General features: G+C 43.0%; 1 protein-coding gene across 5 annotated transcripts in view; it reads right to left on the bottom strand.

The window, feature by feature from the left end:
* Positions 1-23,616, bottom strand: part of disc1 (DISC1 scaffold protein) — a 67,792-nt gene that overhangs the window by 15,338 nt on the left and 28,838 nt on the right. For all 5 annotated transcript variants that reach the window (XR_009784406.1, XM_061746078.1, XM_061746077.1 and 2 more), the window contains exon 10: positions 6,821-6,881. Coding sequence is in view for 4 of the 5 variants with exons in the window: in XM_061746078.1 (XP_061602062.1) it covers positions 6,821-6,881 (61 nt within the window). In the remaining variant the exon portion in view is untranslated. The remainder of the gene's footprint in view (positions 1-6,820; positions 6,882-23,616) is intronic.

The following is a 23,616-nucleotide window of genomic DNA, read 5'->3' as shown; positions in this document are numbered from 1 at the left end:
TGACCTTTGCAATCATTTTTTTATTAATCCACTCTCCTCTCTCAGTGACCTTTAGATAAATAGTTCCCAATTGACTGTGGTCCCTGGTGACATTTCAGGTCCCACATTCATTGATCTTGACAGAAATATATTCTACCTTTTAATTTATTTCTCACACACAGAAAAAACCATCAAGTCACATAATATCAAGTGTAATAATATTCTCACTCTCAGGAATTCGTCCCACATAGCCAATGAACTTAAACTGACAGGACGCAAAGAAAAATGTGGGTTTTATCTGTATGAGATGTGTCAAACAACATAAAGAAAGAGAAGTCCTCTATACTTCTGTCTCCACTAGTTTCCAACCGAAGACGAGATTCATATAGATATCATAAATCATACGTCGTCCCCTAAGCATACAGATACTCTCTAGGGCTGGGCGATATATCGAGATTTTAATATATCTCGATATATTTTCAAACGCGATATGGTACGAGGCAATATCATTTATATCGATTTAAATTTTTTTTTTTTTTTTTATATAGCTTATTTTGTGACAAATTGACTTGAATGTTTTATTTGAGATTTGCACAAATGTTTTGTTATTTGCACAACTGTCAACCTCAGTGGAAAAGTCTGCCTGTTACTGTCTACATTGTATTAATTGCACAGTGTATTTTAATTGAATTGTTATGCAGGAAAGGGATATTTGTTTTATTTTATTCAAGAAGCATTTTTATTCTATATATGCAGGCAGTTTATTTTTATTTCATTTGTTTTATACATTTTGATATTGTGCAGACCTCTGTTAATAAATGTACCTGTGTGACATTTGGCACGAGGCTTTGTATTAAAACTGACTGTTTTTTTAAGGGTTTGCCTCAGAAAAAAATGAAGCTAACAGAGATGCTATGCTATAATGCTTTGGGGGACACCCCAATTATGGCACAGAAAAAATATCGATATATATCGAGTATCGCCATTCAGCTAGAAAATATCGAGATATGACTTTTGGTCCATATCGCCCAGCCCTAATACTCTCACTTGAGCCTCTGAAACAAACTCGGCATTTCACCTCCTCTGCGACCCCCTGCTGTGCAGCCACATTTGAGAAAGTACTCAGTCTCCAATATGCATAAACAGACTCAAAAGCAAAATGCACTCAGACTTTATTGTTTAATCTCTCTCTCTCAGCGATGAGAGCCTCGCCCCCCAAAAAATTGAATGCCACTTGTTTTTCAGTCCATCTCCCTTTTGAAAAGGCTGCCAACCTCTGCAACCTTGCCAACGCGCGCCTCTCAGCCATTTATTAACCTTCGTTTGGCGGAGAGACAATAGGAAAATAGCTCGGCCCCACCTCTCTGCCCCCGCCAATTCACCGCTCAACCACGGCTTCTGAATTCTCCCGTGGTGGAGGGGGGGTGCGCCCCCAACGAGCCACGCCATTGTTGTTCCTCTGTTTTGAAGAGGAGAAAGACACACCAACACAGACACGTGCGGTCATACGCGCTCAGAGTTTACGATCAAAGATCCTTCTGAAACTGTCAAAGCTGCCGTTGTCCGTCACATGAGCTGCTCAGCGGTGACAGGCACAACTCAGCACAGATTACTGGCGGGGGCATCACGCCTCTGTGTGCTGAAAACTTGCACCACATGTCAGCGCCTAAGCATCCCAGTGATGGTGGCGTTCCTGGTGACTGTTCGCATGAACTCCTCGCCTCTGGGTTAATTGGTGGCAGCCGCTCTTCCCGCCAATTTGACAAAGGCAGGGCGTGGGCGCGCGGCGCCACTGCTGGCCCGGTAATAAAGAGAAGAAGCAGGCAGGCATGCTCCCTCTGCAGTCCTGCAGCCCTCCTGTGTGACTGCTGAGTGACAGGACTGCTCTTTCTCCTTCGGGCATTACGCATGTTCAAAAAGATCTGCCAAGCAAGGAGTAGAAAAAATATATAAAAATGAAAGTGCAAAGTGCAACTGCTGAGCCAGGGTGCAACGACTCAGTGGTGCCGGTCCGGCACGCTCGGTTAGACCACTGCAGATTAGGGATGGGCGGTATGGACTAAAAAATGTATCACGATAATTTCTGGCATTTATCCCGATAACGATAAAAATGACGATAAAAAAAAAAATACCAATTCAACTCCACCTTTGTAACTATAAATCTATCACCACATTCAGTCTTTGGAGCCCCCAAATCACTGCTCTAAAAGAATAGTAAATGCTACTAAACTACACCAATGAAATTGAATTGATAAAAAACAATTAAATGAGTTACACCTGTACTGCAAAACTGGAATGACTCAGATCCGCCATGTTTGTTACACAAACATGTATCAACGGGAATTTATCTTTCTTTCTATCTTTCTTTCTATCTTTCTATCTTTCTTTCTTTCTTTCTTTCTTTCTTTCTTTCTTTCTTTCTTTCTTTCTTTCTTTCTTTCTTTCTTTCTTTCAGGCTCCTTTCTTTCTTTCTTTCTTTCTTTCTGGCTCATTTCTTACTTTCTTTCTTTCAGGCTCCTTTCTTTCTTTCTTTCTTTCTTTCTTTCTGGCTCATTTCTTACTTTTTTTCTTTCTGGCTCATTTCTTTCTTTCTTTCTTTCTTTCTTTCTTTCAGGCTCATTTCTTTCTTTCTTTCTTTCTTTCTTTCTTTCTTTCTTTCTTTCTTTCTTTCTTATATAATAATAATATAATAATAATTCATTTTATTTCGAGGCGCCTTTCACGTCACCCAAGGTCACCTTACAGGATAAAAACAAGAAATACAATTAAAAATACAATAAAACATCCGTAAAAGCAGCAATACAAATAACACAACAGTAAACAAATGAACTGGTGGGAAGTAGTGCGTGATGTCCGGTCAGAGTGAATGGGCAAGTTTGAACTAACTTCCTTCCTTCCTTCCTTCCTTCCTTCCTTCCTTCCTTCCTTCCTTCCTTCCTTCCTTCCTTCCTTCCTTCCTTCCTTCCTTCCTTCCTTCCTTCCTTCCTTCCTTCCTTCCTTCCTTCCTTCCTTCCTTCCTTCCTTCCTTCCTTCCTTCCTTCCTTCCTTCCTTCCTTCCTTCCTTCCTTCCTTCCTTCCTTCCTTCCTTCCTTCCTTCCTTCCTTCCTTCCTTCCTTCCTTCCTTCCTTCCTTCCTTCCTTCCTTCCTTCCTTCCTTCCTTCCTTCCTTCCTTCCTTCCTTCCTTCCTTCCTTCCTTCCTTCCTTCCTTCCTTCCTTCCTTCCTTCCTTCCTTCCTTCCTTCCTTCCTTCCTTCCTTCCTTCCTTCCTTCCTTCCTTCCTTCCTTCCTTCCTTCCTTCCTTCCTTCCTTCCTTCCTTCCTTCCTTCCTTCCTTCCTTCCTTCCTTCCTTCCTTCCTTCCTTCCTTCCTTCCTTCCTTCCTTCCTTCCTTCCTTCCTTCCTTCCTTCCTTCCTTCCTTCCTTCCTTCCTTCCTTCCTTCCTTCCTTCCTTCCTTCCTTCCTTCCTTCCTTCCTTCCTTCCTTCCTTCCTTCCTTCCTTCCTTCCTTCCTTCCTTCCTTCCTTCCTTCCTTCCTTCCTTCCTTCCTTCCTTCCTTCCTTCCTTCCTTCCTTCCTTCCTTCCTTCCTTCCTTCCTTCCTTCCTTCCTTCCTTCCTTCCTTCCTTCCTTCCTTCCTTCCTTCCTTCCTTCCTTCCTTCCTTCCTTCCTTCCTTCCTTCCTTCCTTCCTTCCTTCCTTCCTTCCTTCCTTCCTTCCTTCCTTCCTTCCTTCCTTCCTTCCTTCCTTCCTTCCTTCCTTCCTTCCTTCCTTCCTTCCTTCCTTCCTTCCTTCCTTCCTTCCTTCCTTCCTTCCTTCCTTCCTTCCTTCCTTCCTTCCTTCCTTCCTTCCTTCCTTCCTTCCTTCCTTCCTTCCTTCCTTCCTTCCTTCCTTCCTTCCTTCCTTCCTTCCTTCCTTCCTTCCTTCCTTCCTTCCTTCCTTCCTTCCTTCCTTCCTTCCTTCCTTCCTTCCTTCCTTCCTTCCTTCCTTCCTTCCTTCCTTCCTTCCTTCCTTCCTTCCTTCCTTCCTTCCTTCCTTCCTTCCTTCCTTCCTTCCTTCCTTCCTTCCTTCCTTCCTTCCTTCCTTCCTTCCTTCCCTCCCTCCTTCCTTCCTTCCTTCCTGCGTGGATTTAACGCAGAACCATAAATCAGCTTTACACAAAAACGTCATCAACGGGAATTTATCGTTTTTACCGCGAGATGACAAATTCTTATCGTGAGGAATTTTTTTGACGGTATATGGTGAATGGTAAAATATCGCCCATTCCTACTGCAGATTAAAGGAAGGTGCTGCACAAGTTGGTCTGGTGTCTGAGCAATGATCTGAACTTAACTCAGCGTCATAAGGTCAGCCGTCCCTCCGGGCTCAGAGAAAACAGCTCATTTGTTCAGCCCATCTTAGGCTTGTGGCTACATAAATATCAGTGTAAAATAGGAGCTGCATCCCCCAAGAATTAACCACAAAAATATATATATATGCATATATTTTCACCCCATGTTGAGCATAATCAGAAACCTTTTGAAAAATGAGAATTCACACATTGGAAAGGAGAAAAAAGAATATGGTAATCTTTCACCTCAACTTTCAAATAACACAAGCTGCGGAGGGGTGATAATAATATGGTGAAATACATGACGGACGCTGCTAGACGAGGTGTGATAGATGGAGGATGAAAGCGGGTTTGAAACGTCGGGAGCGTTTTACAGCGCAGCAGCGAAGCAGAGTAACCGAGGTCCCTCTGTTTCAAACACATCTCTCTTATATACATTCAAGGATTTGTACATTTGAAGTGATAATGAAGCCCATTTTCACCCCAGCGTTCTTGCTCGCGAGCTCACGTTTCCTACTTCAGCTAAGAGAGCCTGTTATCAACTCGTGCACAAACTGGTTTGTACGTATCACACGTGATAAATCACAGTCAAATCTCTACAGAGGAACAACTGTAAAAGTAGGACAAACACGAGCAGCATCTTTAAATGAAACATCTACAAAATGTATTAAACAAGCCTCCGGCGCCGCTGATGTGAATGAAGTATACCGTCTATATATTTCTTTGTTTGGGCTCTTATTGCGTTTGTATTGCTCTTATATCCTGTTTTAGTCTTTAGCCATGAAAAGATAATTGTTTTTTTCTCTGTCACCACGGAGACCAGACATCTCGCAACACTAATCTGCCTCTGCGCTCCTCTTCTTACATCCCATCAGCATGGCACTCCATCAGCAGTAATGTACATCGAACATTTACCAGAGGATGATGGATGCGCTGTGTGTGTGTGTGTGTGTGTGTTAGTAGTTAACATGTAGAGAAAACTGCACATTTAATCAAGCCAAATACATAATGCTTGCCTGTGATGGGGGGGTGGGGGTTATAAAAGCAGCGTTTCTGACTCCTGTTTTATGTCCCCACTCAATGATGCTGCTGTTACCATGTCTGGCTGTAGGACTGGTGCTTTAGGTGCTGCTCATTGTCTGGTTTCTGCCATATGCTGGCGGGAATTTGGGCTAAATAACAGTAGTTCGGTCAATATTTCATGAGATAAGTGGATTTTCCTTCTCATGGTATGAGTTTTGTTCAATTTTCTTTTGAAAAAACCTCCAATGAACCGTCATTTTATTTATTTATTCATGTTAAACACTGGAAAGGCCTCTGATTGATTGGGCATTTTACCATGAATAATCAATGATGTTGCGCCGCACGTGTGGTTCTCCTACTTCTGATCCTGCAGCATTGCAACATCAAACAAGACATTATTCAATATGTGTGCTTACTTAATTATACCTGACAGATTAACAAGGGTGCAGGAGGTGGACTAGAAATAACGTGCAGGAACATCATCAGGACCACTAATAGATGTGCTAACAAAGAGTTTCTTCTGTTCACTCAATTTGATATATCAGTCATTTATTTTAACAAATCCAAAAAAACAATGCCTCTGCCTTGTTTTTGAGAATAACTGTGTGTCAGCTGAAATGAATTTAAATGAACCTAGCTCAGTCTGACACAAATCCAATCTTTGAGGGGGCTGAAAACCTTCTTTGTCTCTGTGTGAGCCGTCAGTTTATGACAATTAAAGGTGGTCTGAAGCTACTTTGTGCTTACTTTATGCTGATCCGTGTCTCTTCCTGTTAGTCAGTAGTGTTGTCAAGACCGATGCTCTGGAAAACGATAGGAATACAGCGAAAAAGCAGCCCATTTGCCCTATTGACAGAAAATGTCAAGCTTTGCCCTTCGCCGCAGGGCAGTGAGATCACGACCTTGTTGCTCCCCGTCACGTGGACCCCTCACTCTGTGCATCCCAGCGTGTCACTAATTCCTGGCTGCTATCCAACGAGATGACCCTGGTTCTCACATGATGTGACACAGAAAAAAAAAAGGCCGCCCCCGGACATGTATGCACCCAACACAAACATTGATAAAGGGCCCTTCAGAGTCTTTTTTTTTTTTTTTTTTTTTTTTTTAATAAAGCTGTTTCAAATGGGTGGTTAAAAGGATATGGGGAGCACAAAAACACTGGTGGTTTAGTCTCCCCAAACAATTCTTACACTGAGGATGGGAGGAAAGTAGAGGGCGAGAAGAGGAAGACAAATTGTGCAAGTGAGAGACAGAGAGGAATGTGAGAAAGGGGGTCTATGAAATAACAGCTGAAGGAAAAAAAAAAGTGTGAGTGATGTTGTGCGTGAGGTGATGCATTGAGGAGACGATGATCTGGTTAGAGGACAACTGAGGTGAGAGGATATTCCTTGGAGGCTGCTGCTCTGTCTGTGTGTTTATTGGCTGCAGTGCACACTTCATGTCCTTGTTAAAAAAAATAAATAAAAAAAAAGGAGAGAGACAGCAAGAACATCCATACCTGTGCAATCTGTCCTCCAACAGCTCCATATATTTGCTAGTGTTCTCTTTCAGCCGGCTCTCTGTGTGGAAAAAAGAGAGAGAACATCAGACTGTTGCTTGTTCCTTCATTTGCTGCTTTCATCACTGGTGATGTGGTATCCTAGCAACAAATCACAGCCCTCACACACTTAAAACTCACTTGTCATTAGCTATTTCATATACAGCTTGCGACAGTACAATTCAGTTCAGAGGCCACGCCGGCTCTCTCTTAACACAAACACTTGGTTGTGGAGAGATCGTTGCCTCTGCTGGAAGAGGGGATCAGATTTCGGACGACCGGAGGATGAAAGGGGATTTTTATCACGCCATAGCTCCCCATATCTTACCAGATTTTCCACGAGGCATAAGTTGAAGGGGTAGCTTATGTTGCTTCCCGTGCCCTTCTGCCAGCAGTGAGCTGTGCCGGAGGAGGCAGACGGATGCTGCTGAGCGTTACTCAGGGTGGAGAAGAGGGCAATCTCAGCAACGTTAATGAGCTCATGTATGAAAGATGAGAATATACACACACACACACACACACACACACACACACACACACACACACCCATCCCCCACCACAAAACAGCAGGAGATCCTTGAAACCAACAGGATGCGCTTTTAGCAAATGCACTTCATATACGCATATTAAGCCCAAAAATGATTCATACCTCTGTCAAATTAGTGAATTTCTGTTTGCGGTTTTTCCTGATATGAGAAATGACCAAATGACCATTTCTTGGTGTTTGATTTGGATCATCGTCATGACGAGGGGTCCAATATTGCCCACAGCCAAGTTTGTTTTCTGCAGAAACTCTGTGATATTTCAAAACGAATTAAAATGCACCACAGTTATTTATCAGTTTGAGCTTAACTGTCTGTGGACACAAATTGCAATGCTCCCCCTCCCCGGCGACCGAGTGCAAACACACACAAAGCTCTCTCCGTGATTCTGCCGTCTCTTGCACATTTTCAAGTTCACAATCAGCAAGATTCGATGCTTTCTCACGCTCTGCTTGCGGGGGTTTCCCATCCTGGGTCAGAGGACCCAAAGAGGTCCCAAGACAAAGTGGGGAGGTCATGGAAAGACCTTTCTACTGACAACTTGTATTTTCTAGGAAAACAGCGGATTTGTTTATCCCTTCATCGCTGTAAAAACAATCACATTTATTTTGAGAATAAATAAACTTTCCTGTTAAGGAAATGTCGGGGCTCGTGTTATACTACACCAAGCTCTTGCTAACATTGAAGATTACAATTTTCTGACTCTAGATAAGAAATCCCACAAGAATCATTTGCATAAAGTCAAAGTTCAGCTTTAATTGAGCCCAGTTCAAATGTCACAAGTAGAGGAAAGTTTGGAAACTATCCAAATGTAATGTCACGAAGGTTGCCCATATCAACTCATACAACGATATACTAACCCAACTGGATGTGTTGAGTCCCGCTGACTAAAAATATAACTGTATCAATGTCTTTATGATGGTTATTAGACAGCGTCGGCCAGAGGATCCGACAGGCAAGGGGCCAGGCACAGCAGGAGGAAGTATCTGTGACACACACTGACACACACCCACATAACTGTTCCAGCTCGGAAAGAGATGGAAAAAGAAATCGGCTATTTATGAGGGCGCCATGTGTGCGCTACAAAAAAAAGACCTTTCCCAAAAGATGTTTTCATCCGAAGTAGCCAACAGTCAATCAGAGGGGAGCGGGAAGCTGCTGGAGGATCTCTCGCACGTCTGTGGAGCAACATCTGCCGCAGGTGGACCAGACGGATCGTTTACGCCCCATCATCTAATTGCAACGTGTGAGACTGTCCTACCTGACATGGTCTCTCTTGTCAACGTCCATTCATGCTGGCTCTGGTAAGCAGGCCTGCTGAATAATGGATGAGGTCCAACTTTGGCTGGCACAAAGTACATAGACGTGAAGTAGGGCCCAACAAGAGACAAGAGTGACGAGAGTGTGAGTAATCGGAAGAAATTCCAATTAAAGGGGCGCAAAAGAAAACTGCTTTTTTAGCCTCCAGGGCCCACCCCCGCTTGTTTTCACTTGCATCATTACTTCCTTGAAGGTCCTGGTCACCTCTGCGTTGATGCACGCAGGAGCTCTGGGAGGTAGTTGCATCGTCGTTGATGTGCTGCTTGGTGCCTTAAAGCAGTGGTCCCCAACCTTTTCTGCACCGCGGACCGGTTTAATGTCTGACAATATTTTCACGGCCCAATCTAAAGGTGTAGCTGATAAAAACTAAATAAAATTACAAGATCGGCATTAAAAACTGTGGTATTTTCTCTATAGTAATAATAATGAATAATAATAATAAAACATAATTTTCGAAAAAAATAAAAGGAAATAATGGAAATTGTAAATTACCTTTAATATGAGTATTTCTATACATGTGTTTTTATGATTTTATGTCTCATTAACGTTATTTAAAGCCAGGCTTTTATTTTATTTGTTATATATTAAGGAGAACGATATTTAGTTATTTTATTTTGAAGATGTCTTGCCGAGACGTTGTAAACATCTGGCTTCGGACTTTAACGGTAAAAGTTTAACGGCAGTAGAAAGTGTGTCTGCAAGACTAAACTATTGTCAGAAATGCTAAAGTGGTGCCTAACTGACACAAAAAGCACCTGCTGATGAGGATTTGTTTTCTTTGCAAATTTGATGCCGTATTTATGTCCAGCTTGAGTTTGGTTGCCATGGTTACTCATGTATTGTGGTTAACGGTAGCTGTTATTACCGAGCAAGCGAGCAGCTGTGTCGGTCTGTATTTAAGTTAAATGAAACTTATATGAATGTAGAAAGACTAACTATATTTTACTTTATTTTCTTCCTTTATAGCTCTTACGGTGTGTTTGCAGTGTATTTACATCCAAGGAATAATAACATTGTGAACCATCAGTTTGAGAGTTATCCATCATCAGTCGGGGATGCTACAGAAATTATTTTTTCTTTCTGTGTGGCCCGGTACCAAATGACCCACGGCCCGGTACCGGGGGTTGGGGACCACTGCCTTAAAGCGATGCAGAGTTGTTGCAAGAGACGACAGGCACAGGGATCCAAAGTTAATGTGACCTCTTTTAAATGTATATTCCTTCAAATGAAATTGAAACTGATATCAAACTATTAAAAACGATTTTAAAAAGTTTGGGACAAAATACCAGAGATGCAACACAGAGGCACTTTCTCTTCCCTCGGTCGATGGCAGCTGGTTTTAGGGGGTGAAGTGAGCCACTTCCTTCCACTTAACCCTCATTTTATTTGAAATTGGTATACCAGCTTTGAGGTAACCATTTCCAAAGTACAGCAATTGCAGCTTCATGTGAGACCGGGTGGGAGATAACAATGGGAAGTCTGCATACTCTGATCTGAGTCTGCTCAATGAATTACATATTTTCACACTTATGTGGCCTCAATCTAGCTTTGATCTGGCAGTCATTTAAGATACCCAAGTACGTATATATGTATATTTATATTTATATATATATATATATATATATATATATATATATATATATATATATATATATATATATATACACAGGACTGTCTCAGAAAATTAGAATATTGTGATAAAGTTCTTCATTTTCTGTAATGCAATTAAAAAAACAAAAATGCCATACATTCTGGATTTATTACAAATCAACTGAAATATTGCAAGCCTTTTATTATTTCAATATTGCTGATTATGGTTTACAGTTTAAGATTAAGATTCCCAGAATATTCTAATTTTTTGAGATAGGATATTTGAGTTTTCTTAAGCTGTAAGCCATGATCAGCAATATTAAAATAATAAAAGGCTTGCAATATTTCAGTTGATTTGTAATGAATCCAGAATGTATGACATTTTTGTTTTTCTAATTGCATTACAGAAAATCACAATATTCTAATTTTATATATATATACATTTTATTTTATATATATATATATATATATATATATATATATATATATATATATATATATATATATATATATATATATATATATATATATATATATATATATATATATATATATATATATATATATATATACACACACACACATCAATTGTCCTCCTTAATAGTTCTTGCTATGTTTGCTCTATTGTACACAGAGGAGAGACCCTGTGCCACACTGTTGCCATGCCAACCATCAGAGAACTAGTGAGCCGTTTTTGAGCGTAACAGCTGAAGAAATTGTCCTTTACAGAATGGGACAAAACATAAAGCAGCCGAGCCTCCTCCTGCGCTCAGTTGAGCCGGAGCGCCGGGTTGATATTACCGCTTCCTGTAAGTCCGTGGGAGCCTGCTGTCACTGGCTGGCCATGCGAACAAAATCAGCACTAAAAAGCCATTAAAGGCGGGCACTCTGTTACTCCCCGATACACGCAGCAGCATGGCTAGTGTTGAAGGAACTTCACAAAGGCGCTCACAGAGGCTTCATTGGAAATTCATGAGCTCGGGCTCCCATCACACTAGTGATCCCAGCAGGCGCTGGACATCTCTGATTGCTGCCAAGGACCCCGGCCAAAACTGAAGAGGCCATTCATTCACAATACAAGCACAACAGGGGAAACCCTCTATATGGGTCAAAACACTAATAATTCATTAGTCCGGTAAAGCAAAACTTCTTTTTAATGGGTGTAAAGTTCATAAGCATGTAGAGGGACAGACTGATGACCGGTCACACCGTAAAAGGCCTGATGTATTAATTCCCAGCGATGAAGCTACAGGCCCCGAATGAGACCGTGCAAGTTAAAGGCTGCAGAGTGTTTGGCTTCGCTTCTGAAATATGAGCATGGGAACAGCTTCCTAATTGAACGTGAATAGCGCTATCGTTCCTTCACTGCTTCGTAACAACCAAAGCATCCACTGTCTGCGAGGCCTTTGTGTTTTCTGACAAATTACAGGTGGCTCTGCGCCAGCACGGCACCGTCAATATGTGTGTTAGAAGAGCCCACGCATAATAAGGCAGGGGAGAGGTGGTGCGTCTTTGTAACCGAGCTAAAAGCATCTACTGTGATTAATGGGTCTAAGCTCAGGCCCGGGCCGTCGGAGCGCGACACACAAATGCACAGTCAGCGTATGCAGACACGTCGCATGAATGTATGTGAATACAAGCGCGCTGATGGAGGGCAGACGAGCGGATGATACCAGACACTCAATAACCTGCGATGTTCCAGCAGGAGCTGACACAATGCAGAACATTTCAGGGTCCTCTCCTCCGTACCGCGGCTGCTGACTAAGCTGTAACCTTGAAGCTCAGTAAACAAAGTGAATTCAGCATTTCATCCTGAAACGTGCAGTCATAAAAACTGTAAAAAACCCTCTCAACACTTCAACCTGCTCGCGATCACGCTCCATTAATCCTACATCTTATTATTTCACAAGCTTCCTGTGGGAGCCCCAAGTTAATTCATGTTCCACGGAAACGCTTTTCTGGGTCTGGCACCATCGTCCTCCAAGAAAGAACTCACTCTAAATAAAAAACCGAGAGTCTATTCAAGCAGACTCTAGTCCTAATATCCTAATATTGGTCTTCGTTGAAAGAAAATGACGGTCTGGTAATGAGATCAAGCTGTTTAGTGTTTAGTATGTTAGATAAATTGTTTATTAGAAGTAAACATAAAAAACCACTGATGATGATGATGATGATGGGAATATCAGTTGGAAAGATACATGAAATGAAATATTGGAGGGAGGATGGAAACTTACGACAAGCACAGTATGGATTTGCACGAAAGAAAATCCCCGACTGTACTGGCATCTCAATCAACTTGCCTTTTGTTTTTTGTTCTTTTTTTCTCTTATCTGCAGCCAAATAGCACTCCTGACAAATGGAAACCTCTCCTGGGCCTCGGGAAAAATGAGTACTGCTCAAACTTCTGAGGCAACAAGCAGACACAATCTCCCTGGTCCACTTCCCCGGCTCCTCTCAATCATTCAGATCCTCTTTGGAGGTGCTATCATATGTCCCATCATGTTCTCAACAGAAGCACCCTGAAAGAGGCAGCGCCATGAATAAATCATATATGTCTTCGCCTTCGCTGCCATTGCCAGAGAAAAACTGCAATTGTTGAATAACATGAAGTGAAAGTGTTTTGATGTGCACTTCAGCTGTTGGACTCGGTCGAGTTCGTCCTCGAGAGGTTTCACGAGCAGTAGGATCTGCATATGCAAGCAAAGATGATGGAGATCCAGCAAAGCACACACACACACACACACACACACACACACACACACACACACACACACACACACAAATATTAATTAAATGTGTGGACAACTGTGTGAAGAAGAAAACCCTCTGTTTTCGTCAGGCAGCCAAATTACCTGACTGCGACACAATTTACCGCCTGCATACTAACGGTGGCATTAAATAAGCACTACCAGAACCCTCGGCTAAATCAAGAGGAGCGCACTTTTTGAATATCCTCACTCCCAGGGTCATTTACTCATCTTATTCAGCTCTTCAATTATTTATTTGTAAATTTAGCATCACTAGAGCTCTCCCTGAGGGAAAGAATTATACTCTCAGCGGGGAATCAAACCTCTAGTATGGTATTCATCACCGCTCACGCCAGCAGCAATTAGGGACATATTGGCTCCCAGGCCGACCCCCACCCTCCCCAAACCCCCCCACTTCACACAGCAGACAGCACTCTGGGCGGAGATGCTCAACAAGCTGCGGAGGGGGAGTGTTTCGCCCAATGTATGTGGTTACATTTACTTTTCAGCTGCACTATCTGTTTTTTGCAGCGCCCGTGCCACAACAGGAAGTCTTTTGCAAGAAGAGACATATTGTTTTCTTGTCATAAGATGGCACCAGTTTCACGAGCCGGAGCTGCAGATCCCTCAGAAACCAAAAGCATGGCCATCTTGACGCTGACAGTAATTTCTAATCCCCTCCAGCTAAAGCGTAGTAATGTGCTGTTTGTGGGCTATCAGTTACCAGCCGGCGTGCGCCAACCCCCTCATTACCAAAAAGGATGACAGTTTAATGAGTCCCTTTCTTGGTGTCTGCAACACATTGCAAAATTGCACCTTCTGCCATATTGTTCGCACCCACTTGAGCATTTGATCAAACCGCACAACCAATCATTAACCGGCTGTTCTCTTTGTAGTGTTTCACCACCTACTCTTTGGGCTGTTTTACCCACCTGACTGCCATTCCTTTGTTTTAGGCCACAGCATTAGCATGTCACCGGTTTCTATCCCCTCTTTTTCTTTCCCGAGAGCCCCGTTGACATGCACTGTGTTTAAGGTACGGAGCTGAAGTCGTGTCTTTGGAGTTAGTCATGACAGAGGGTTAATGTTGGGCTCGGCTGCTGAGCAAGCAAAGGTACCCTGTGCTATATTTTAGCAACAAAAAATCCAGGCAGGTGACTGAGTATCATAAACGGGTGAAATTAGACCACATTAGAGAAAATAGATGACAGAATGCAGAATTATTGGCTATGACTGGGAGAAAAAAAACAGTCCATGCATTATCATTCATGCCATTAAAAAGTGAATGCAACTCAGCCTAAACAATGAAACCTAAAAAGAAAAGGCTGCCCCCTAGTGACAGGAAACGGTGCAAAACCACAGAATAAATGTCACTGTAACTAGTCCTTAATGCATAAGATAACAGCGCTTCTTAAATGGGCGACTGTACGCCTCAGGCTTGCAGCGGGAGCCTGGTGCGGCGGTCCTGTCCTCAATCCTTCACTACCTGCTCTTCTCCGTCTTGCTCTGCGAGTCTCTCTCAGCGCCTCAGAGAGCCAAGTGACCTTTTTTACAAATCTTCCTGTGACTGATGGATGAGACGGAGTAGCACTGCAGGTGGTGCCGTCAAAATCTATTTAGTCCCCTGCAAGTGCCAGCACGGCAAATCAATACCCTCAATCCTAAAAAACCCAGCCGCTTTTTGAATCTTTATGCAGCACTAAGGTCTCACATCTGGACGCGGGGCGTCCAGCGCTGATACATCATGTGTGCACTCAGTGACTTGAAGGTAACTGGCTGCTTCACACAATCTAAAGGTCAGTTCACATGCACGCCCCCGTGCCTCCTCTTAACAACTGCCAATCTTGCTGTTACTTAATTTAAAAGCCAATTTCCAGCTGACAGAAGATTGGCTCGTCTTTATTTATTTTAGGAAAGCACATTACGTCCTCACAGTGTGTGGCAACATGAAGAGGGGACTTTTCTTTTGAAGAGTTTCCACAAAACACATTTGAATTTACATTAAAAAGAAGAAAATAAAGAAGAAAGAAACCTCTCAAAAATGCAAGAATGTTATTTTTTGGTTGATGGCGGAAAAAAAATGACTGCAGGACTCTTTTAGATGGGGTGCATTAATTAATCATTTTAAATTGTTATTTACAGCAACTAAAATCAAAGTTTTATTTTCAAAACTGTACAAATGACTGAATGTAAAACAAAAGGGTCTTCCACTTCTGATCATGGTTTTATGCATACATTTATGGAGCATTTCAGGTATCTGTGAGATGAGGGGTTTTATTTTAGATACATTTACTTCACAAGTTTGATTTACTCGCAGAAGCTATGTTTTTAATTGTTCTTAAAGTAATATAAAACACCATCAAGGTGTGGATTGATGCTCAATCAGGGTGAGGTCTGAGGGGGTTTGAATATGTGTGTAGGGCTCAGACTCTTGTCTTTCACACTCACTACTTAAATACATTATTATCAGATAGAAATGTATTGGATTGGACTGAACTGGACTGGACTAGACTGGACAAGAATATACTAGAATAGACTAGACTAGAGGTGGGTGCAATTCATCGATGTGTCGATGCATCGCGATGCGTCACGTGACGATTTGGAATCGATTAATTAAAAAAAAAAAAAATAATAATAATTTAAGTTATCCTATCCAGATTCCAGACTGAATAAGCTGCTGAATCATTTCATTTTCAAGAATGCACATTTCTTATTGTTCACTTGAAATATGGCAGATATGTTTACACTAAATAAATTTGATGGAAGTACATATCTTGTTTACTTGAATTAATGAACTCATTAAATCCAGGGCTTGACCGTTTTCAGTGTTTTCCGCCAATAGAGGGCGCTCTCATGCAAGTGCAGCTTTCCCTGGTCAAAGTTAAGTAAGTCAAAGAGCAAATGTTTACATAGTCATAAAATAAATGATTTTGTGTCTTTGAAAAATACATGTCAAATGTTCAAAAAACCTTGTTATTTACTTAATGAGTGTTGTTAGAGGAACTGAGTTAATTGATTGGCTATTTATTTACAAATGTAGCCACAGATGAAGACAAAATCAATCTTGTATGGAAAAAAGCATTAAAAATCACAATAATTGAAGAATCGTGGCACCAATAATCGAATCGAATCGACAATCGTTATAATCGAAGAATTGAAGAATTGAAGCTCCAATAATCGAAATCGAATCGAATCGTGAGGTACCCTTTTTTGCACACCCCTAGACTAAACTGGACTAGACTAGACAAGAATATACTAGACTAGACTAGACTAGACTAGACTGCATTCGATTTGTTTTCTTTCTCTTAGTTGTGAATTGCTGCTAAACAAATGAAATGAACTGAAAACAGTTTCTTCTGATATTCATGAGCCGTGATATTGCCGTGTGGCGGGGGCACATTTTCCCTGCAGGTGGAGGTCGCTGCCCTCAGGAAGTGCTGTTGCCATGGGGATGATTGAGCCTGGTCTGCAAGGTTTAGGTGGGTGGTACACTTCAATCAGGCATCCATATGGATGCCATTAGTCAGGCTTTCCCATAACTACAGGGCATGCTAACGAAACTATCAGCACTCCCTACTTGTCAGTGGTCTTAATGCTATGGCCAATTGGCGTAAAAACATTATAACTTTAAATAACCTTAGTGAAACGCTTGGATCCAAGAATAAATGTACCCTTATCTGAAAGGAGACAGCTGGAACTGGAACCCGACGTTGTCAGCAACTATATTTACTTTCAATTTCTTCCTGAGAAACTTTGGCATCACGTTAATGCAGCAATTTTGATTAGTCTCAGCCGTCGTTGCCTTAGAGAGGATCGGTTATTCGGAGGTGTAAAACTGTCAGCAGCAACAGACAAGATCTCCTCTAAGTGTTGCTGTAGCTGAGAGCGAAGCAGATTGTCACGGTTTGCTCAGGAACGAATTGGCTGTAGCAAGTTTTCTTTGCACTGCTGTCGCTTTTTAATATTTAGAAAGCACAATCAGTGATACTGTGGGTGGGGGGGTCATCAATATTTACCTTAAAGTTTTTAGAGATGCTGGCCTGAATATGTGAGATGTGATTAATTACAGAGGTGTCAAAAGTATTCACATTCATTACTCAGGTAGAAGTATAGATACTAGAGTTTAAAAATACTCCTGTAGAAGTTGAAGTATCAACTCAAGTTTTTTACTCAAGTAAAAGTATAAAAGTACTGGTTTCAAAACTACTTAAAGTATAAAAGTAAAAGTAATGTAAGGGGGGAAAAAGCCATGAAGGACAAAAGCCATTGAAAATGAATGCAAATATATTAAAGAATATGTGTACTATTGAGCATTAACATGTGTTTCAGAGAGCAGAAGATATGATGACTAGTTGCCTATAAGTATTGTAATGGTGCAAAAAGTCAAACTTCAGAGGCATGTTATCATTTATCCTAACCTTTATTGGAATGTACATCCAAGTTTAGTTGCAGGAATCTGAGGGAACGGATGTAAGAACAAAACTGGACAAGAACATCTGAAACAACCACAACCAAATTCACTCTATCCAGATGGAGCAATTTAACTTGATAGTTTTTTTTTAAAGGCCGAAATGAACTAGAGTAACAAGGCTGTTTTTAAAATGTAAGGAGTAAAAAGTACAGATAATTGCGTGAAAATGTAAGGAGTAAAAGTAAAAAGTCGTCTGAAAAATAATTACTCCAGTGAAGTATAGATAACCAAAATTTCTAGTTTTCTAGTAATAATGTCAGATGAAGCGTTCCAAACCCAAAAGAATGAGCCCTCTAGTGTATCTCTCCTTTGCCTTGAACAGGCTGTGTGCTGCAAAATATGCTGCAATTCGGTCCCGAATTTCCCGCGCTGGGCTGCGGATGTGACGTCACATGACGCTGCATGTGTGTTGGGTTTAAAGTCACGGCCTGTTGGGTAACAGCGCCACCGGTAGGCAGAGTGGGGCAATGCCTCACCTCCCTGCTGAGTAGAGGAAAATCCCTTGCTGATTAGGTGACTGAGAACACCTGCCTTCGGTGCTCCAGCAGAATCACTCCAGACAAGAGAGGAGAAGCATGTGTTCAGCTTGGGTCAAACCTTGGAGAAGCTACTGGTATGATTGTTTGCACTTTAAAATCATTTATGTTAAAGTTACAAGGACTTTGAATATTAAGTTAATGAAAATATTGAAAAAGTAGATACTACATGTTTTGTTTAAAAGTGATGTTAATACATTTCTGTTTTCTGTTCGAAGGTTTTCAACCTGAAACCTGATGAGATTCCTCCAATGAAAAAATAAATAAAAATTGGAGAAAGGAAGGAAAGAGTTGTCCCGTTGCTTCCTTCATGGTTTACCAGGCCTTTGTCAAGTTTGGGCAGTAGCTGAATACTGAAAAAACTAAATAACTTGTCAGTTGAAAACCAATGCATGACAGTGAAGACGAAGAAGGATTAAAGGCCTGATAAAAGTCAAAAAGGAAGCTGTCGAAGCAGAAGGGAAAACTGGACTTGATTATAAGCTGTAAATCCTCACAAAATGGCGGAGGAAGCTTTTGGAAAGACAGTGAGCCAACTGAAGAAAGAAAGGACTTTGGCTAAAAGTGCTTTCACCAGAGCAGCTAATTACCTCACCAGAGGAGCACAAGACATGGCTAAAAGTGAACTACAACAGGAGTTTAGAAAGCTCACCTGTGAAGCAAGAAAACTCTGTGAAGCAAGTGATGACTACAAAGCTGGTTTACTAGCAGACCTTGAAGCTGAAGATGAAGAAGCAGATCTTAGCAAGCAGCAGGAGGCTGACCTGGAGAAAACAATTAATGACTGTCAGTCAAAATTGGATGAAGTCAGGGAGCTGGTTCGAGTCAGACTATGGTCAAGCTATGGACAGGATGAAGTGGAGACTGCAATCCAGGAAGCAGAGAAAGCTTGTGAGGATGCTGCTGCAATGCCAGTTAGTGCTGTAAATCAAGATGGCTATGAAGTACAGATGACCTTCATGAAAGAGCTGGTCCAAGAAGCTACAAAGAGCCTAGAAGCTTGGGAGATGTGGATTCGAGTGGAGGAAAAAGCTGATCTGGAAGGCAGAGTGAAGGCCCTTAAACTAATGAGTAATAAGCTTGAAACGAAAAGAGCAAACTTTGCCATAGCACAAAGCGTTGCAAAGGAGGAGAAAGATGCAGCAGTCCCAGTGTCAGCAGCAGCTAGCATAGCAACCACACCAGCTGCACACGCCGCACCCATTGTGAGAATAAAGCCAACTAGTCTGCCCAGGTTTTATGGTTGCAAAAGAGAGTTTCACCGATGGAAAAAGGATTGGGAGAGCCTACAAAAGCAGGGGGAACCCACCGGCTCCGTGGAAGTGAAGAAAATGCAACTGTTGGACAGTGTGGATGAAAAAATCTCCAGAGACCTCCGTCTGTCATCATATAACAGTGCTCAAGACATGTTCAGAGTATTGGAGAACCGATTTGGAAATAAGTCCACAATCACTGTGGAGATAATCGAAGAACTCAATAAGATCCCCGCCTTAAAAGCACATCAGCCAAGAAAGGTCATTGATTTAATCCAAACTGTTGAAAAAGCCCTGGCTGACCTTACAGAGCTTGGAAACACGGGTGCCATCAAGAACCCTCTGGTAATTAAGTCCATCGAAAGCAAGCTACCAGATGTTGTGAAGAAAGACTGGCTCGTGTTCATGGTGAATCCCGCAAACAATGTCACTCCTGACAACCACTTCGATAGTCTCCTCAAGTTCCTGAAAACTCAAGAGGAAATTCTGGAGAAATTGGAGCAGCTCGGAGTAACTGAGAAGCCAGAGAGGCAAGAGAGGAAGTTCGAAAGGAAATTTGCTTCCACACGTTCTGCAAGACAAGAAGTAGGATGTGTTGTCTGTGGAGATGTAAGGCACGGAGAGAAAGTTTTCTTCTGTAAGCGGTTCAAGGAATTGAAGCTGGCTGGGAAACTGAATGCTGTAAAGAAGCTGGGAGCATGTAAAAGGTGCTTAGAATGTCATAAAGAAGAGGATGAATGTACAAGCACCTACCTGTGCAGAAACAAAGACTGCAGAAAGGGGAGCTCATCAGACCACCATTTCTTTCTCTGTCCAAGAGGAGGATCCAGGAGGGGCGAGGAAGACAGAGGTGGGAAAGGCAGCAGGAAAAAGACTGAGCTTACAGAGGAACAGGAAAAATTCATGGCTGAACTCTCCCCTGAAATGGCAGAAAAATGCAGACGGGCTTTTACCAACATGACTGCAATAACCAACCGTGCAGAGAAGGACCAGTTGGGACTAGTGAAGGCACATGGATTAAAAGAGCTACCTGTTATCATGATGCTGCTAGAAGTCACTGCCAATGCAGGTCAGAAGATCGGAACCTTGATCGACTTAGCATCGGACACCAACTACATCACTCACAGAGCTGCTGAAAGACTTAAGCTGAGGAGTGAAGCGATTACCTTAGTTGTCCAGGGAGTTGGAGAAATGGCGATGAGAGTAAACACCAGGCGATATCTACTCCGAGTGAGAGTCAAGACACCCAGAGGGACGGAACGAGCTCATGAACTCGTCTGCTATGGTCTAAATGAAATAGCAAAAATCCACAGAGTCATCAAACCTGAACAGTTGAGGAAGTTCTTCCCAGAGACTGAGCTGGAGGATTTGAAGCGACCAGAGAGTATTGAATTACTCATCAGCCACCGCGAAGGCAGACTTGCCCCACAGAGAGTGAGGATCGTTGGGGACCTCGTCTTGTGGGATGGCCCACTCGGGAAAACTGTAGGAGGAGCTCATCCAGATCTCTTTGAGGAGGTTTACATGGCAGCACATCAATCTGAAACACACTTCGCTCGCTCAATGAGAACAGCTGCCGTGAAATATGAAGAGCTCATTGAAGCAGGAGGGAGGCAGGCTGACACCATGGTTGCTGGCAGAGAGTTCCTTGATTGGTGGAAATGGGACAGCATCGGAGCAGCCTGTGAACCGAAGTGTGGTGGATGTCGCTGTGGTAGCTGTCAACCAGGGGGAAAGGAGATGACACTGAACGAAGAGAAGGAACTTGAAATTATAAGACAAGGCCTCACCTATGTAAGAGCGGATGACCACAGTAATGCCCCACACTGGGACACAAAGTATCCCTGGACTGAAGACCCAACTTCTCTTCCCAACAACAGGAGTGGAGTGGTGGCTACCTTTCTGAAGACAGAAAAACAGCTCAGGAAGGACCCCGAGTGGCAGGCTGCCTACACAGCCCAAATACACGAAATGGTGGCAAGAGGAGCAGCAAAGAAACTCACCAAAGAGAGTATTGACTGTTGGAGGGGACCGTTGTGGTATGTGAGCCACTTAGCAGCACCAAATCCCCACTCTTTGACGACACCAATACGCATTGTATGGAACAGCAGCCAAAAATTCAAGGGGCTGAGTATGAATGATCTCCTTCTAAAAGGACCCGACGTTCTTAATCCAATCCAGGCAGTCTTACTCAGGTTCAGAAGAGGAGTTTTTGCAGTTCTGGGGGACATCATGAAGATGTATAACTCTGTGTGGCTGGAAGACCGGGAGATGCACCTCCACAGGTTCCTTTGGAGAGATACTCAGGATGAGGAGATCGGAGAGTATGCAATCACCAGAGTCTACATGGGTGATCGACCAGCAGGATGCATAGCACAGCTGGCTATGCGGGAGACGGCAAGGCTGCCAATGTTTACTCACCAAGAGGAGGAGCGTAGAGTCCTAGAGGAGGACAGCTATGTTGATGATATCCTGACATCCCACAGTGACTCAAACAGGCTGGAGAAGACCATTAAGGGTGTGGAGGAAATTCTGAAAGCTGGTGGATTCTTCCTGAAGCCGTGGGTCCGGTCAGGGCAAAGTGGGAGGCAGACAAACCCGGAGGCAGGAAAACCTGGATCGGGAACATCAGCAGAAAAGGATGGAGTCATGATACTTCCAAATCAAAGGAGGGAAGGTGAAAACAGAGCCCTAGGGATTGGATACCTGGTCCAGGAGGACAAGCTTTACATCATAACCTCAATCAACTTCTCAAGAAGAAGAAAGAAAATAAGAACTGGGCAAGACCTTCTTGAAGGGGAAGTGAAAGTAAAGACTCCTGACCCACTAACCAGAAGAGAGCTATTGAGCCAAGTAGCTGGACTCTATGACCCAATCGGGCTAGTCTCACCTACCAAGCAGAAAGGAGCCATACTTGTCAGGAAAGCATTCCAAGAGGCTGGAGGTGGAAGTCTGACCCGAGACACTTGGGACAAGCCACTTTCTGGAGACCTCAGAAAAGAAGCCATCAAACTGTTTGAGGAGTATGTGCGTCTTGGCCAGATCACTTTCCACAGAAGTCTCACACCAGCTGGCTGGGTTGGAAAACCTTGGGGTGTAACATTCTCGGATGGAAGTGACAAGAGCTTCGGAGCTGTGGTGTACCTCAGATGGGAGACAGAGCAAGGCATCCAGGTCAGATTGGTTGGATCCAAAGCAAAGCTCACACCACTGGACCAAAAAGGGGAACCAGTCAAGGCAGAGATTTGTGGTGCAGTCTTTGCAACCCGGCTCAGAAGATACTTTGAAAAGCACAGCCGAATGGAAGTAGAACGATGGTTCCACCTGCTAGACAGCCAAACTGTGCTGGGAGCCATTCACCGAGACAGTTATGGATACCAGACCTTCTTTGGAAACAGGGTTGGTGAAATCCAGAAAGCCGGATCGCTTGAGGACTGGTGGTGGATCCCAGGAGACGTGAATATTGCTGACATTATCACCAGAGGAGCAACTCCTGAGGTTCTCCATGAGGATTCAGAATGGCAAAATGGACCATGGTTCCTGAGGCAGCCAGTGGAGGTGTGGCCAAAGAAGTCAGCTAGAGAAGTTGCAGCAAACGCCAAGGAGGGCATAGACCGACTCCAAAGGAAGGCTTTCTCAGCAGTAATGACCAGGGCTCAAGCAAGGAGAAACCAGAATGTTGCACCACAAACTACTGACTGCAATAAACCTGTGACTCCTCCAATGACTCCTGATAATCGGAGAGAAGATCCAATCCGCAGACCTCCAGCAGGCTCTGCAATCAAACTGCTTGTGGATGAAAGGAGGTTCAGCAGTTTAACCAAACTGATCAGAGTCATTGCCTGGGTGTGGAGAGCTGCAACAAGGTGGAAGATGAAAGGCTCAGCTGTCAGTCAGCCAAAGTGGGAGGTAATAACCCCAAAGGAGGATGCTAAGACCAAGGCCAAACAAGCTGTACTGTCTGCTGGGGAGTGTGAAGACGCATTTCGAGACCTTTGCCTTGCGGCCCAGGATGGGGTCACCTTTCATGACACTACCCTCAACAGACTGGCTGTATACAGACACAAAGAATCAGGATTGCTGCTATGTGGAGGAAGAATACAGATCTTCAATGAAGAGGAAACCGCAGTACCAATCCTACCATATGAGGCTTGGATATCAACACTTCTGGCTCAGGAAGCCCACAAAGTGAACCACGAGGAGGTAGCAGGAACACTCCTACGGATGAGGAAGAAAGCCTGGGTTGTAAGAGGCCGAAGATTGGCTAAGAAAGTTGTTGACAGCTGTGTGATATGCAG

This window comes from Cololabis saira, chromosome 17, assembly GCF_033807715.1.
Source record: "Cololabis saira isolate AMF1-May2022 chromosome 17, fColSai1.1, whole genome shotgun sequence".
Taxonomy (NCBI): Eukaryota; Metazoa; Chordata; class Actinopteri; order Beloniformes; family Belonidae; genus Cololabis; species Cololabis saira.
Note: the sequence above shows the minus strand (reverse complement) of the source record. Positions and strands in the feature narration are given on the sequence as shown.